Source organism: Drosophila arizonae, chromosome X (assembly GCF_054131065.1).
Source record: "Drosophila arizonae isolate 15081-1271.41 chromosome X, UAZ_ARI_1.0, whole genome shotgun sequence".
Taxonomy (NCBI): Eukaryota; Metazoa; Arthropoda; class Insecta; order Diptera; family Drosophilidae; genus Drosophila; species Drosophila arizonae.
Window position 1 is genome coordinate 23,200,005 of NC_142927.1, and position 16,825 is coordinate 23,216,829.

General features: G+C 40.1%; 2 protein-coding genes across 5 annotated transcripts in view; both read right to left on the reverse strand.

The window, feature by feature from the left end:
* Positions 1 to 4,003: 4,003 nt before the first annotated feature.
* The window catches only part of acj6 (abnormal chemosensory protein 6), a 43,112-nt gene continuing 30,290 nt past the window's right edge, over positions 4,004 to 16,825 (reverse strand). For 2 of the 4 annotated variants that reach the window (XM_018014260.2, XM_018014258.2), the window contains 5 exons: positions 6,477 to 6,654; positions 6,259 to 6,399; positions 5,170 to 5,401; positions 4,650 to 4,813; positions 4,004 to 4,592 (listed from right to left, as the gene is read on the reverse strand). In XM_018014260.2, coding sequence (XP_017869749.1) covers positions 4,531 to 4,592; positions 4,650 to 4,813; positions 5,170 to 5,401; positions 6,259 to 6,399; positions 6,477 to 6,654 — 777 coding nt within the window. In that variant the 3' untranslated portion in view covers positions 4,004 to 4,530. The remainder of the gene's footprint in view (positions 4,593 to 4,649; positions 4,814 to 5,169; positions 5,402 to 6,258; positions 6,400 to 6,476; positions 6,655 to 16,825) is intronic. The other 2 variants (XM_018014261.2, XM_018014259.2) reach the window with 1 other exon arrangement.
* Pp1-13C (Protein phosphatase 1 at 13C) lies at positions 11,331 to 12,829 on the reverse strand. Its single transcript, XM_089476185.1, has one exon. The coding sequence runs from the start codon at positions 12,439 to 12,441 to the stop codon at positions 11,530 to 11,532; it is 912 nt and encodes a 303-aa protein (XP_089332311.1). The 5' UTR covers positions 12,442 to 12,829; the 3' UTR covers positions 11,331 to 11,529.

Sequence of the window (16,825 nt, forward strand, 5' to 3'; positions counted from 1 at the left end):
TGTTCTATATATTCCTTTTGCCAGTTTCTGTTCCTAGAGGATAAAAGCTGAAGAATTTAATTCTAAAAAGCTAAAACTTCCATTTCCCGTTGTCAATCATCTTAGCCAACTTCACATCGATTATTGCAATGCCCATTGCATCTATATAGATACTTCTCATTTGGGAAATATATTCGCGTGTTTATAGCAACATATAGTACTTAGATATCATACCTACGATATGGTATGGATATATGTATGTATGAGCATACATATGTATGTCTGTGCTTGTATATTTACGGGAGAGATGAGGAACATCGGGAATGACTGCATATATTGTGTTTTGTGTACTATTTCATCCAATATCTGCAATGCTTTGGATGCAATAAATACTTCGACTATATAGTAAATATACTCATATATACATATGTATATGTATAGCTAATCATATATGTATATCTATATGCAAGTATAGGTATACTTCTAGCACTTGGAGCTCTATTGCAAGTCCTGTATCGTATACTAAAATCGTAATTAGAGTAATTAATACTAAATTAAACTCATACTTCCTTTCTTATAAATAATATGGGTTGGCTCAAAGGTCACAGAGGTTTCTTAATATCTATAATCGAAAGAATGTAGTCAAGGTTCCAGTACCCGTTCTGTTACCCATAAGCACAATTATTTACATACTGTCAAATCGATAACACAAGGCGATCGACTGACGCCGATTGGCTTTTCAAATCTACAACAGCTTGGAACGATAACACAAGACGATAGGTGACAGAGGATCGATAAACGTTTGCGCTGAAAGTCCCGTAGCTGGCATTAAAATTTATTCAATTTTTATTTCTCAAAGATCTTTCACGTATGCTGTACAAAATTAAAATATTTCCTCTTTTTTTTTTTTGCTTTTGGTTTATTATTTTTTTTAGATTGTTTTTTTTTTTGTTACTTTTTATTTTTTTAATGATTTTTTTGTTGTATATTTGAGTTTTAGCTTATTTAGCCGCATTTTATTAACTTATCGCCCGCCGTTAGCGCGTCTCAATTGATTTTCATGCTACAATATTTTGTGTCTAGAAACTACTAAAATTAAATTTAAATGTAGTTATGAGTGTTTTGTTTTTGTTTTTGGTTTTCATTTCTTTTTTTTTTTTTGTATTAATTTTTATATTATTACATTTTTATCATTATTTTCGTAATTGTAATTATTATTATGCGCTTGAAAAAAATTGTTTGTTTTATGCACTAGTTTGTCGGCAATGTTTCATTTTTTTTGTGTTTTTTTTTTAATTTTTAAATTTTAATCCTTTTTTTCCCATACTTTTTTTTCGATACAAAACTATTTTTTATATTAAAATTATTATTGATGTTTTTCTTTTGCGCCGATTCTTTCCGTCTGTCCGCTTGCTTTATACTAAATACCATAGGTATATTTATATATATATATATATTTATATATATATGGTATGGTATTTAGTATACAGTATAGATACTATATAGTTTATTATTCTCATTTTTGCATATGTACAAGTCTAGTTAAAACTATAAAGTGTGCTAAATAATAAAAAAAAAAAAACAAAAAAATTATGTATATATATAATGTATTTATTAAAATTCTTTATATATATATATATATATATATATATATATATATATATATATATATTTATATGGCTAGAGTTAGTTTTTTTCTTTTAGTTATTATTAATCAATGTTTTTGTTTTGTTTTTTTAACTTAACTATTTTTTAAATATTTTTTTTTTGGGATTTTTTGTTTGTATTTTCGTTAGTTTAGTTTGGCAACTGTTTAAATTCGTTGCAATATTTTCAGTTGTTGCTAATATTTTCTCATCTTTTTTTTTTTGTATTTTTTTTTTTTTTGCATTTGTTTACTTAAATTTAGGAAAAAAAATTCGCTTTTGCTGTGTGTGTGTGTTTATGTGTTTGTGCTAAGGTTAATTATGTGCCTAATGCAATTTAAATTCATAATTAATGAATAATTAACAAAAACAAATCAATTTTATAACGCACTGAAGGAAGCATCAAGAAATTTTTGCTGCTAGGATATTGTGGATCCGCTTCGGGTTTGTGTACGGGTTTCGTTGTGTTTGGATCAAAAGTCTAACTATTGCATCTACTCTTGTTGTTGTTGTTGTTGTTGTTGTTGTTTTTGTTCTTGAAGCTAGCAAAGAACGATCTTATCTATGAAAAAGTGAGTTCAGCGGTATTTACAATCGAATCAAGACTCTACAATATATATATATGCATATATATACATAGACTTATATAACTCTGAGTATGTGTGAGCATGTGTGTGTGTGTGTGTGTGTTTAGTTGAAGTTCATTCAGTTTTTAGCTTAGTTTTAATCTTCTATTTTTATTTTCATTTTCATAGAGCGCAATTCTTATTATCGGATCACTTGAAGCAATTTCATGGAGTTTTTTTGGTCGCTTTATGTGTGTGGCTGTGTGTGTGTCTGTGTGTGTGTGTATGTATATATGTGTGTAGTAACTGTTTGCATCTACATGGGAATATTTGCTTGTTGCCCTGTGTAAATTGTATAATTTTATTTTTGGCATTTAATTAAATTTTGTATTCTCGTTTTTTTTTTTTCTTTTTTGTATGTTTTTTGTTTTGTTTTATTTTTAAATCTGAAATATAAATAAATTTCAAAATGAATTGATTAGTAGGGCACATCAAAGGGCAAAAGGCATTAACTTAATGGTTCAGTTCAGAGATGAAACAGCGCTAAAGAGTGAAAAACCAAAAGCTAACGCGATAAATGCGGATAAAACTCAACAAGTCCAAAAGGGCCGGGGCGTATACGCAACGTACTACGCAATAAACAAGGTGAGAGCAGGTGTGTGCAATAGCCGAACAGGGAATGCTCTACACTGGGCAGGTATAACAGTAATCAGAGCAAAGAAATTACTATTTCGATATGAAGAAGGATGTTATTTGTAATAATAATATACTCTGCAATAATAGTAATAGGTCATACATATTGGTATGGTTTGTATCTTGGTCGGATCACTATATTAAATATATATTTTATGGGAAATATCGTTGGCAAATGCAGATCCTAAATATTTGTAGCCTCTAATATCATTATCTCGATATGAATTGTATTTTCACTATGGTATACTTTAACTGCCTCATTTTCTCTCACTCTCCCAACCTCTCCCTCTTACTCTCCATCTTTCTTTCTATCTCTCTCTCTCTCTTTCGCAGCATAAATGGTCAACGCAAAGTTGTATTGCATGCATTGTTGTAGATTAGACGGGCTTACGGGGTAGCTACTAGTCGAATATACCCAACAAGAGCTGTCTGTCCAAGCGTGTGTACGTATCATACTCTGTTCCCAAAGGTAAGAAAGGGCAGGTTAGTTGTTTATATTATTGATATAGAGTCAAAGGTGTCTCATGAATCTATACAATTTTAATAATGAATTACAGATTTTTATCATAAAGTTAAAGAATATATGTATATAAATAAAAGGTAAAAAACAAAAAATAAATAAATATAAAATTTACAATTTTAAAATTTCAACATAAATAACAAAATATTGATAAAGTTAAATCTAAAAAAAAACTTTAAATGAAAATGTTTAAAAAAAATTATAAAATTTTTGTAGATTTGAAAAAAATATATATATACATATATAAAAAAAATTTACTTAAAATTAAACAAAAATTGAATAATAATGTATATGCAAATTTTAAAAATTTTATTAAAGTCTTAGAAGAAAAATTAAAAAATGTTTACATTTCAATAGTAAACATTAAATTTTCCATTAGCATTAAAAAAAAAAAAAAATTATTCCGTTAATCATAAAAAAGAAATTTAAGTAACAATTTGAAAATCATAAATGAAAATAGCCGAAAACAAATTGCATTTTTGAGTAAAGTTTCTACTATTACGGAATGAGAATAGAGTATTACGCAATCGGCCTATGCCGAGAGCTGAGGGTTGCTTTAATTTTGTTTGTTGTTTTTTACTTTTATTTTGTTACCCACCTTTTTCTCCTATACAATTCAATAAATTATTGCATTTGATATGTTGGTCCATTGTTTCATTATTCGTTCCTAAAAAATTCTTGGTAGTTCTTCTTCTTTTTTACATTTTTTTTTTGTTTTGATTAAATTTTATCGCATTCAGCTGTGTTCGTGTGGCTTTGTGTGAGTGTGTTTGTGTGTGTGTGTGGTCTGTAAAATAAAAGTTAAATAAAGTTATTGTTGTTGTTGGTTGTTGCTGTAGTTGTAGTTGTAGTTGTAGTTGTTTTTGTCGGCCAAACGTCATCCAATTGAATCGATTCCTAATCCTAATCCGAATCGGCATCCGTATCCGAATTACTAAAGATAATAGTCGCCCGTTATGGGTAGCGTAGTAGTTGTTGTTGGAGAAGTAGAAGTAGTAGTAGAAGAAGAAGAAGAAGAAGTAGAAGAAGAAGAAGATGATGAAGATATCGCTGCTGCTGCTGTTGCTGCTGCTGTTGCTGCTGTTGCTGCTGCTGTTGCTGTTGCTGCTGCCGTCATAAATGACTATCAGTATCCGAATCCCGCTGAGCCGTGTCCCGTCATTGATGGTGTTACACTACTAACTATACCTAATTGTGTGGCTGTATTATTTGATTGTCAGTGTTGTTGAGCGGCAAATTTCATACGTTTTTGTTTTTGGCGTTGATTGCAGAACCAGACGCGCACCACGTTTTTCTTCAAATCCAGCTTTTCGGCAATGGCAGCGATTTTCTCACCGGACGGCCTCGGCTGGACGGCGAAGTAGGCTTCCAGGGAACGCTTTTCAGGTGCCGCAATGGAAGTCCTTTTTCTTGAAAAAAGACTCGATATAGATTACTTTAGAAATGGGCCCTAACTTTGGAAAATATGTGACTGAGCTACAGAGTTTCATGTTGTTTTTCTTTTTTTCAGATCTTGATTGGAATTTTCATAAATTTGTTTTCTCATTTGATTTAATTTTTATTGCCTTGGGTTATTTTTTTTTTATATATATTTTTTTCTGGTTGCCAAATTAAACGCGCTGCCAATTCAGTGGTGGTTGCAAAGGTGTGTGCTGTGTGTGTGTGAATGGATGTGTGTGCGTGTGAGTGAGTGGGTGGGTGGGGGGTGGTGTACATGGCTGTGGCGCTGGGTATTATTACCGTTGGTAATCAAAACACTTTCTACCTTTTCTTTTCGCCCGCCGGCAGCACGCTGGGCGCATCCGGATCCCGTCGCTTGTTTTTCGCCTGCGCCTCTGCCTCCTCCAGCCACGCCTGCAATATGGGCTTAAGGGCGATCATATTGTTGTGGGACAGCGTCAGGCTCTCGAAGCGGCAGATTGTGCTCTGCGACAGCGCCCCGACACCAGGTAACTTGAGATTGGCCAACGCTTTGCCCACATCCGCCTGTGTGACACCTGTGCAGAGATCAAAAGTAGCAGAACAAAGAAAACACTTTACAACACTGTTTCTGTTTTGTGCGGAATGACTTTCTCAAATATACATATATAGTGATTGCCTCAAGTGGGAACAACGGTAGTATCTAATTTTAGCATTTTTATTTACCTAATCTATATAAGACTCTAGTTGTTTCTTATTCCTATCTGTTCTGAAAATATTTATATGTATGTATATAATTCTAGTCGTATCTTTTCCTGTCTATATAAAAGTAGCTCTGTTTGTTGTCAGTGAGCGTCTAGTATCAAGGTCTTTTTTGCCTCCTTTCTAGATTCAATTGATTTCGGGTTCTTGTTTCATTTTTTAAACATTTCTATTTCTATCTATTGAGTTATTTGCTTGAAGCTTGTCTTTCTTCAATTTTAGTTTGTATTATAATCTAGTTTCAGCTCTATTTTTAGATAATGCTTCAGTTGTCTCATTATTATTTTAGTCCAGTTATAAACTCCTACAGATTATTGTTATATTTTGTATCGTATAGGAATAGCTTACTGTAATATCTCAAGACTCTAAAAAGTATGCTATGTATCTATGTATCTATGTATCTATGTATCTATGTATCTATGTATCTATGTATCTATGTATCTATGTATCTATGTATCTATGTATCTATGTATCTATGTATCTATGTATCTATGTATCTATGTATCTATGTATCTATGTATCTATGTATCTATGTATCTATGTATCTATGTATCTATGTATCTATGTATCTATTGTATGTATTTACCTACATATACATTTATCATTTATCTGTCTACCTATCTATCTATCCATCTATCCATTTTTCTATCCATCTATCCTTAAACTGACTTACCCAGCTTAATGCGGCGCTGCTTGAATCGTTCCGCAAACGCTTCCAGCTCGCGCGGATCGGTGTCTGTGTCGGGATGCAGGCCAGCGGCTGCTACGGCCGCCGTTATGACAGGATGATGTACCGCTGAGTGTCCATGGTGCCCTATTGAGCAGCACAGGATATGACATATATATATATAGATATGTATATATATATGCATATGGGATGGATGCACTTACCCGCCGTGTGGCCACTTAACGTGCCCGGATGGTGGTGGCTCATCATGTGATTCATACTGTGATAGGAACCGTGCAGGTGCTGATGTGTGGGCGTTAATGGTGACTCCGATATGGGGGCTAACGTTGTCATCGAGCCCGTCGGGTCCAGCATGTCCAGCTGATCCATTGAATGGTGCATCTGCAAAAGGAATGGGAGATAAAGAGATTAGATTAGAAATAAAGAGATTACCAGGGATTTAAATATAGCTGCAATTGTTGTTCCGTGATCTATTGAGCTTAGTTTGATTGGAGTTGCAGACCAATAGATATAAGTGATGAGTGAAAGAACTACCTGACAGAATTATTCCTGATCAAGCTTAATATGGAAGGTGGTACTCAGATTCTACAACTTCCGTTCCCGTATTATGTTTATATATACTATATTCGATATATTGGCAATACATATAATATATTTTCAATAAAATAGCTCTGTTTCCATAGCAATTCAATCATGTTTTAGCAATCAGTTATATCAGTTATATAACCCCTTCATCTCACCTAAGTTTTGATTCCAGGGTATCTGTGTCGTCTAGCATTTTTGCGTGAATGCACTTAAACAATGCTTGCTTAACACATAAATTAAATATTAAAAATGTGCCTAAAACAAATTTCAGCATTCAATCATAATCTCAGTTTTATTTGCACAAAAGTTGTATGCAGCCAGAGAGCGAGAGAGAGAGAGAGAGGGAGTGAGCAAGAGAGGCAGAGAGTGAACGATGTTATATTAAATAAATCGACAGGGCTCACAGAGCTCAAATCTGGATGTCAAATTGATAGAGCTCAAATTGATGGATCCAGCTTGGCCAGGTGCAGGTCTGTTTGGTGGCGCCTCAGCTTATGGCCCATTCAAGTAAATGGCTTAAACACAAGCCTGCGAAATGTGTCTTGATAATTAAGTCTTTGAGCGGCTAACATAAAAATGGCATTTAAAGTTCAAAACTTTGTGTATTAAAATGGCTGTGTATGTGTGTGTGTGTGTGTGCGGGTGTGCGTGTGCGGACAACGGCTTGCTTCTAATTAAAGTCCAGGGAGAAACCCCTTTCTGCCTTATAGCAACAGCAGCAACAATGATGTAAAAAGAAAATAAAAATAACTGGAAACTTGAGCAAAACTCAACTTGAAAAACTGGCGCAACTTTTTTGGGCAGCAGCAGGCTGAGAGTGGGCACTTGTTACGAAATCTTTTGTGTCATGTTGCTTTAATTGAACGAGAGATGAGGCACTCACTCACACACACACACACACACACACACATACACACGCACCGAGGCAAAAGTTTTGAAAGGGTCTTAACTGAATGAGACACCCAACGAGGGCAGCGGGACGAGGCGGGCCGCTAGTGCGGGCGCAGCGCACAGCGAGGAGACAGGCACACGGACAAGGGACACGGAACATGGGGAACGGGGAACGGGGAATGGGGATCGGGGAACGGGACATGGGACACGGCGCACAACTCTTTTGTCTATGCATCAAATATTTATAGAATTGTTCAATTATTAAAACAAATATGAATAGCAACTAAAAAGCATGGGAGGCAGCCATTGCTGCTTTGTATAGCGCTTTCTCTCTCTCCCCACCATCTCTCTCCTCTCTCTCTCTCTCTCTCTCTCGTTCGCTCGTTCTCGTTTGCGCATTGCCTCGGCACACAGAGCCGCTGCTGCTGCTCGCTTGCTCCAACTAACACTCGCTCTCACTCTCACTCATTCTCTCTCTCCTTCCGTTTCTCTCGCGCCTGCTTGCTCGCTCACTGCAGCGCTTTGGCTCTCAGTCTTGTGTTTCACCCATACTTTTGACCATTTGTTCTGTGTGTGTGTGTTTTTTGTTGCTTTGTTAAGCATTTAAACTGATTACAGCTGAAAAGTATGCAACAACAAAACGCCAATAGCCTGGCCGCCATGTCCCTCCCGTCCGGCTCTGGGTGGGGCACTCATATTTATTTAGCTTTTTTTTTGAATGCCGAAAACTAGCAAGCGCTATGTATGCGTGCGCTCTGTATGCATGTATGTATGTATGTATGTGTGTGTGTGTGTGCGTGTATAGCAGCACACCACGCCCCCTCAAGCGACGCTTAGAAATGGACATAAAACGTGGACACACGTACAGAGGCTATAAATACATAGATATACACACATACAGGGTGTCAGAGTGTGCGTGTGTGTGTGTCTGTGGGTGTGTGTGTGCGCTGTGCCAATTATGTAAAACTCTAAAATGATAAGCAGGCGCATGGGGGAGGCCTACGAAAAACAATAAGACAGCAGCCGACGCCGCAGCGCAGCTCCGTTAGCCAGCCTCAGTATATAAGAGATGTTGGTGGAGACAGAGTGAGAGCGATAGAAAGAGAGAGAGAGAGAGAGAGAGTGTGAGAGCACAAGAGAGTAGCAGTATTTAAGTAGAGCCAGACTGGCATGCCATAAAATAAAAAACAAACTACACGATTTAGCCACTGTCTGTGCTGCCTGCTGCCTGCTGCCTGCTGCTTGCTGCCTGAGCAAACACAATGGCAAACTCTTCAATTATAAACCAATCCCAAAATTAGTCTGACTGTTATTGGTTTGCACCCTTGGCGCTCTCGCTGGCTGGCTGGCTGGGTAGCGCGCGCTCGCTCGCACTCGCTGGCTGAGCCGGCTGCGCTGCTACGGCTGCTATTGCTATCTCTGTTGTGGCACTGCGCAACCACCCTGCGCCGAGAGAGCATGTGAGCTGTGTATTGACCTATGGGCTGGAGAGTTTGGAATGGGCGGAGGGGGGGATGGTAGCTGCTGCTGCTGCCACTGCTACTGCGGCTGTGACAGCTGCTGCGACGGCGACTACTGCTGCTGCTGCTGCTGCTGCTGCATTGTGGTTGGCTGAGGCTTATGCAAAATTTATTTGGGCAGTGCCCACGAAAACAGCCGATGCGACGGCGCTGCCGTTCGCTGTCGACGTTGACGGCGCTGCTGCCAGCTGGCAGCTGGCAGTGGCCAGTGTGTTGCCTCATTTCATTAAGCGCATAATTTGTAATTAATAAAATTATGCCACACAAAATATATGCGTCGAGCCACGCTCGAGCGCTAGATGGCGCTGCCGTCATTTGAGCAGCTGGACAGCTGAGCAAGGCGCCAATGATGGGCAACCAAATGACAATAGCTGCGTGGGCCAGAGCGAGACGGCTGACCGGTGTGGGTGTGGCGTTTGGTTTAGCTCTATGTATGTGCACATATATGTATCAGCTTCTGCTGCACTGCTCGCTAGCTGTATGTGTGTCTGTGTGTGTGTGTGTGCTGCAAATGCATAATCAAAAGACAAAACAAATGCAGTTTTGGCAATGGCAAAAAAAGGAGAACAACAACAAAGTTGCTGCAATTGAATGGCCTAAGCTCAAGCACACACAGTCACACACACACACACACACACACACAGACAGAAATATTAAATCACGCATGCAGCAGCTGCTCTCCCACTCGCACTCACGCGTGCCTCTGCTGCTGTTTCGTTCGGTCGTTTCGTTCAGTGCGCCGCCATTTTTCTTTTGTCTTGTGCTGTGCAGTTTTGTCGTTCTCGTTGTTGCCTTCTTCTTCCTCTTCTTTTTTTGCAAGCTGCTTTTGTTTTTGTCTTGGTGCTTTATTTTTTGTTTATTTATTTTTGTTTTTGTTTTTTTTTCCCCATACCCTTATGCTGGGCTGCGCGCTTTGCTTCATTATTTATTAACGACTTTGCCAACATAATTTATTTATTTGCCAGTTTGTTGATAAACATGTGAGAGCCTAGCGTGCGCGCTCTCTTTTTGCCCAGCTAAATATTAGTGCAGCCATCTCGCTCGCTCTCCCATTTCTCCATTTCTCTGTGCATATCTGTCTGTCTGTCTGTCTGTCTGTCTGATTGTTTACGCGCAAATGACCTCATTACATATAATGTAATTTGTTGTTGTCGCCTTCTCTCCTCTCTCTCTCTCTCTCTCTCTTGCTCTCTCTGCACATTTTTTCCTGCTCCATTTTGCTTTCATTTTTATATTTGTTAATTCTCGCTTTTGGCATAATAAAGCGTTTTTGGCGCCATTGCCAGTGCTGCCGGCTTTTTCATTTGCCGTTTGTTTGTATCTCCTTCTCGTCGTCTTCCTCCGTTCCTCCGTTCCTTCTCCATCTCCATCTACATCTCCTTCGCCTTTTCCATTTTGTTTTGTTTTTGCGTCTCGTCGTGTGTTTTGTTATTGTTCATTAATTTTTTAGCATTTTGTTAATTTGTTATGGCGCAGACTGTTTTCGCTGCAGACAGCTGATAATATTATTATTATTGACTGGGCCCACAGCCGGGCACGCACGCAGCTAACGGTATTACGGAATATCCTCATTAAGGGGTTTTCATATGGGTATGTTTAAGAATATTTGATTTATCTACTCGCCTAATACGTCATATAGAAGGAATTCGCTTCAAGTGTTTCCAAAAGCTGCCAGCAAAACATTTACGAATGCAAGGTGAAAGAAACTCACGTTCATTTACGAATCTGACGAAAAATCGAATTAGAATTTTGTTATCTATATGGAACAAAAGAGTAATTGTAAAGTTTTTAATATGTCAGTTGAATAGTGGCTGTAATTTAGTTTTTTAAGGCAAAACATTTACGAATGAAACTCCAAGAATAGGCTGGAAAACCTAACAAACCGAAGGGAATAAGAATAGGAGAAGAATTCATAGAAAATCTTTCCAGTTGTGATAGATCTGAATGTGAAATCGGCAATGCAGCAACTGCAAGCCAAACGTTTACGAATGTGATGCCAAAGCAGAATCACAAACGCAATACCTGCGTGAACATAGTAGGTAGAAATGAAACACTGGCGAATGAGTTCCAATAAGAAGTTGCAAAATAAAGACAAGCATATATTTCGGGTGCTATCAGGCCAGTCGAAAGCAGTCGTAGCTGCAGTCGCTATGTTTGTAAACGGTTTTGGCTTTGTGTGTGTAAACGTTCTGATTGGATACAATCATATTGGATACAGTCTAACACTTCGAGGCTGAAACAGTTAAAGACGTCGGCCGTATCATTGTTTCTTACGCTTCTCGACGGGCTTGAGGATCTGGAAGGAGCACATTAACGTCTCGTCGACGGACATCATGGCGCCCGCATTGTCGAACTCGCCGCAGTAGTTGGGCGCCGAAAAGAGCGTGACTAGCTGACGCTTGGCAAAGAACTCGTAGCCATCCTCGACCACCTGATGGGCCCGGCAGATGAGATCGAGATCGTGCTTCTGCAGAAATTTGCCAACCACCTCGGCGCCGAAGGTGAAGCTAACGCCCCGATCGTTTTCGCCCCAGCCAATGGTGTCCTTGTCCGGATCGGACCACAGCAGATCGCACAGTAGACCCTGGTCGGGCACATCCGTGGGCCGCATAATACGCTTGATCTGCTCCATGGATGTTAGGTCCGGACTGAGGCCGCCATGGCAGCAAAAGATCTTCTCGTCCACAATGGCGACAACGGGCAAACAGTTGAAACAGTCCGTAAATGTCTTCCACAACTTGATGCTATAGCGTCGCTTGCACTCGTCATAGAAGCCGTAGATGCGATTGATTGAAGCGCATTCATGGTTGCCTCGCAGCAGAAAGAAGTTCTCCGAGTATTTGATCTTGTAGGCGAGCAGCAGGCAGATGGTCTCCAGCGATTGTTTGCCCCGGTCCACATAGTCCCCCAAGAATAGATAGTTCGACTCCGGCGGATAGCCGCCGTACTCGAACAGCCGCAACAGATCGTAGTACTGACCGTGTATATCCCCGCAGATCTTCAGTGGCGCCTCCAGCTCGAGCAAAATGGGTTGCGCGAGGAAGATTTCGCGCGACTTCAGGCACAGGCCTCGTATCTCCGTCTCGTTCAGTTGCACATTCTTGCCGGGCCGGGCTGTTCGCACCTCCAGGAGTCTGGCAATGATGTTGTCCAAATTGAGTACCTCCGCCATATCAGCAGGCTTGTGGCCGGGATTGCCGATTTGCGGCTCGCGGTTAATCGCTTGGGACGCCGTCGGGACGATATTTTATTGGACCGGATATACAATCTTAAAACTCGGATTTCTTAATTGATTTGGTTTAAATTTAAAATGCTTCCATTCAGCGCTCCAATCGTTCCGATCGATCCTTTCTTCTTCTAGATATAAATATCTTTTGGCTCACCGATAATTTTTATTTGCCAATGGGTGTCCGAATAGATTGCAGTCTTTGAAAATTTAGAATTTAAACTGAGATCGAGACGAAGTTTTTTTTTATTTTTTATCTGGTTTTTTGTTACTGTTTTCTTTTCGAAACACCCCTAAATGAATTTTAAACCCAAGTCCAGTCGATCAAAAAAAAATTTGGATGTAAGCAAATGCAAAGCCAAGTAACATCCCATCTAAACCGAGCTCGATTTCACCTCCGCCCCTCCGTTTAATGTTCTTGTGATGGAAAATTTAAGAATTTAATGGTCAGCTAATTAAGTTGTGGTTTTATTATTTATTATTTATTTTTTATTTTTTATTATTTTGTTTGTTCAATTACAGATATTCTCTATCTCTCTCTCTCTCTCTCTCTCTCTCTCTCTCTCTCTCTCCGTTTCTTTCTCATGACATTTTTTGTCTCACTTCATCTCCGTCCATCTCTATTTTGTCTTTTTATCTGTTTCTCTTTGTCTCTCTCATTCTTTTTGAATGCATCAGCTATCCTGATCAGCATCATTTCTCAATCTTCCTCCCTCTCTCTCTCTCTCTCTCTCTCTCTGCTTTCCTTTATACATACCTCGGACTGTAACTTTTTCTGTCTTTGTCCATCTTCTTCTTTCTATGTAACATTATTTTTCAATCTATCCATATTTTTCCTGTTTTTAATCTCCTCCTCTTGCTCTGTCTCTCTCCCTCTTGCTCTGTCTCTCTGATTTTGCTCGTTCGTTTCTCCCTTACCATTTCTATTTCTTGCTTTCCTTCCATTCATTATTACATCGAATTCTACTATACGCTGTGTCTTTCTCTTTGCCTCAATCTCTCTAGCTCCGCTTCTTTTTATTTCTCTCTCTTCACTTCCTTCTCTGCTATTCTTCCTTTTTGTTGCCTTCGCTATCTTTATTTAATTTTCAAAATTATTTTGCTCCATTTCTGTATTTTTGAAAATTTTATAATCCTCTCTTTTCTGCTATCTGTAGGAATTTTAAATTAGTCTGTCTCTGTATCTCTTTAAACTAAGAGTTTTCATTTCCTTTAACCATATCTCCTCTCTCTCTCTCTCTCTCTATCTCTCTCTCTCTCTCACTCCCTCTTTCCCTTTTCCCCTTCTCTCTATCTCTCTATATCATACTCGCTGCATGGTCGCTCTTCTCTGCGATTCTCACCGCATAGAGAATGCGTCAAAAACTATTTCCGTTTTCAATGTGGAGCTCGGGGCCTTTAAGCCAGGTGGCTTTAAGCTTGCGCTAATCAACAGAAAGTTCATTTGGGGCTTAGTTTTGTCAAATTAGTTGCAATTTGTTAGGGGTTGGCGCATTAGGGGTGAGCGTTGAAAAATTGCAATGTAAACAAAAAGTTGAAGTGGCAATTTGTGTGGCGCAATTTGCGAGAGCAAAAACCGAAAATCAAATGCATTTGAGCTAATAATCAGCGAACCGTCCCCCATTTCGAGCACCTGCACACGAGGCAATGTGTGGGATGGGGGTGGGGGGGTTGGTGTTGGTGTTGGTGTTGGAGTTGAGGTTGAGGTAGAGTCCGAACCGAGGGCAAACAAACATCGTTTATTTTAGGTAACAAAAGACCTCATTTTCCATTTGTTTAACCAGAGCGAACGAGAGCTACGCAGGACAGCAAGAACAATGGTACGTAGCTCCTTATAAATGGATGGATGGTTCGCTCATTGTTATTGTTGCTGTTTGCTGTTTGCCGTTTGGGCTGTCGCTGTCGCTGTTGCTGTTGCTGTTGCTGTTACTGTTTGTTGAAATTAATTGGTGTAACACAAATGAGTAATTTTCAATGTACATAAATATTTGCACAAGCTGCAATTTGCCCGGCCGCTACAGCCGTATACGGGCTACAGGGTATCCGTCTGCTCGGACGACGCGACGCTCCTCTCGAGTGCTGATCAAATACAGTTTTTATTGTCAAGCGTTAATAATTTGAACAATGAATAATATGAACGGTAAGCATCTGTTATTATTCCAAACAAATCAAAACAAGTGCACTAGGGCGTTTGCTAACCGACGGGGCGTGGCTGCTGGGCGGGCTGGCTGGCAACCCTCTAACACATAGCATAGCCCTCGGTCCACAGATCTTCATAAATTGTACGGTGGCTGGGCGGGTGGAAGGAGATGGTCGAAGAAGATCGGGGGGGGGGGGGGGGGGGGGGGGGAGAGGGGGAGGAAACTTGACAGTTGGGAATTGAGACAAAGTGCGAGAAGTGCTCGGAACGTGGACTAGAAAAGGGGTCGCATTCACCGCCAAATGGGAAAATGATACACTTTACTTTTTGGCTGCGTTGACACACACACACACACACACATAGACACACACACACACACACAATCAAGCTAGAACAAATTGCCACATAAATGTGGGGGGTGGTTTGCCACGTAATAGATTTTATTTTATTTTTATAACGTCGAGGACGCAGGACCTCAGCAGTACGTGTCCTTATCCACTTTTACTTTTTACCTTTTACCTTCTACCTTTCGCACTCGCAGCAGCAGCCGCCGCAAAAAAAAAAAAAACAACTTTTTGCTTCTCTTCAGTTTTTTTCACTGCCACGACTATTCCCAGGACATGTGCGCGCCGTGCTTCAATTTCGAAAGCTTCGCCAGGTGGTTCACCTGTTCAATGCTTCAAGCTGAGCTGAAGATGAGTTTCGTCGAAATGCTTTGGTGAATCTGCATTTGGAGGAGACTAGGTACAAGAATGGTAATGACCATAGGAATCTAACAGCCATGGACTGTAATTGTGGATCATAAGAAAAAAAAAAACGAACAATTCTAATCTATTTACTGGTAGCAATTTAAGATCTTAAAATAGGACAAATTTAAGGGTAATAAGTAAACGCTTTATAATCTAGTCTCTGCCTCAAGTTCCCAGGCTTCACATTCAACATTCTTAGATTGTGTAATTTTGAGACAAAGACCAGATGGGTGAATATCAGAAAGGTAATACCTATACTCTATATACTTACTTAGATCCCTCACTATGATACCATATGCAAAATCATTTCAAAGTGCTTTGGCGTTCACACTTTTATCTAATAAACATCAAGATCTATCGATATAATATCGAAAGAGAGTCAAATCCCTACCAAGTGCCTAACTAAACCTGCTGAACTCCTCATTAAATACCTGCGAAGCAATAAAAATATTTAATTATGCGATTTAGCAGGCTCGCCAAAGGTGGACTGGGAATATGAGCTAGACGCATTCGCGCAAATTAGTTTCAGGGTTAACAAATTAGAGCGGCTCTCGTGATGTGTGCCACAGCCAAGTCGTGTCTCCAGTCACGGCCAGCACCACCCGGCGTCAGTCTCGAGTGACAGACGGTGCGCTTCGCATTCGCACTCGCAGTCGCAGTCGCATTCGCTTCTTTGTTTTCTTTTCGATTTTTTTCCCCTCTTTTATTTTATTTTCAATGTAGCTCGTAATTTTTTACACATTGCGGTCCCAGCTTAACTGCGCTACCGGCTGTTTTGCGAGCTCTACTGGGAGACATATCAATATAACCAGGACTCTCGCACACTCGCACTCTCGCCCACAGGTAGCTGCATCCCCTTCTCATTTAGCTTACGGCGCACGCACGGCCACACGGTGATGGAACAAGTGTAATCGTGGACCGTACCGCGCCGTATCGAGGAGGGTGCCAGAGGCGGGTGGGCGAGCCGTGCGCCGGTCGCCTGTGCAATAAAAACAACAGAGAACCAGCAAAAAAAGCGCAAAGGCAGAGGCGAGCCGGGCAAGGACGACCCGTACACGGGGGACCACAATACGGCCGAGTAATAGAAAATACTATTCATGTTACTAGCCGGTAAGGATTTTCGACGGGGCAACTGGCGGGGTAGAGGCGAGGCAAGGCGAGGGGAGGAGAGGACAGCAGAGAAGAGGGGGACATTAATATGTAGATGCATTAAGTACATTATCCGGGGTTACAACCTCGCTACACGGATGACGACAGCAACTGCTCCAGAGCCGAGTGCCGAGTGCCGTGCGACGAGCGTCGCCGAATAGCCGAGCGCTGAGTACCGGCAAACAAGGTAAACGCCGGAGTGTGCGAACTGTGTGTGTGTGTGTGTGTGCACCTTGACAGTGGTGCAAAACTTATTATTTCTTATGCGACTTTTCAGCTTAAGGCTAAAAGT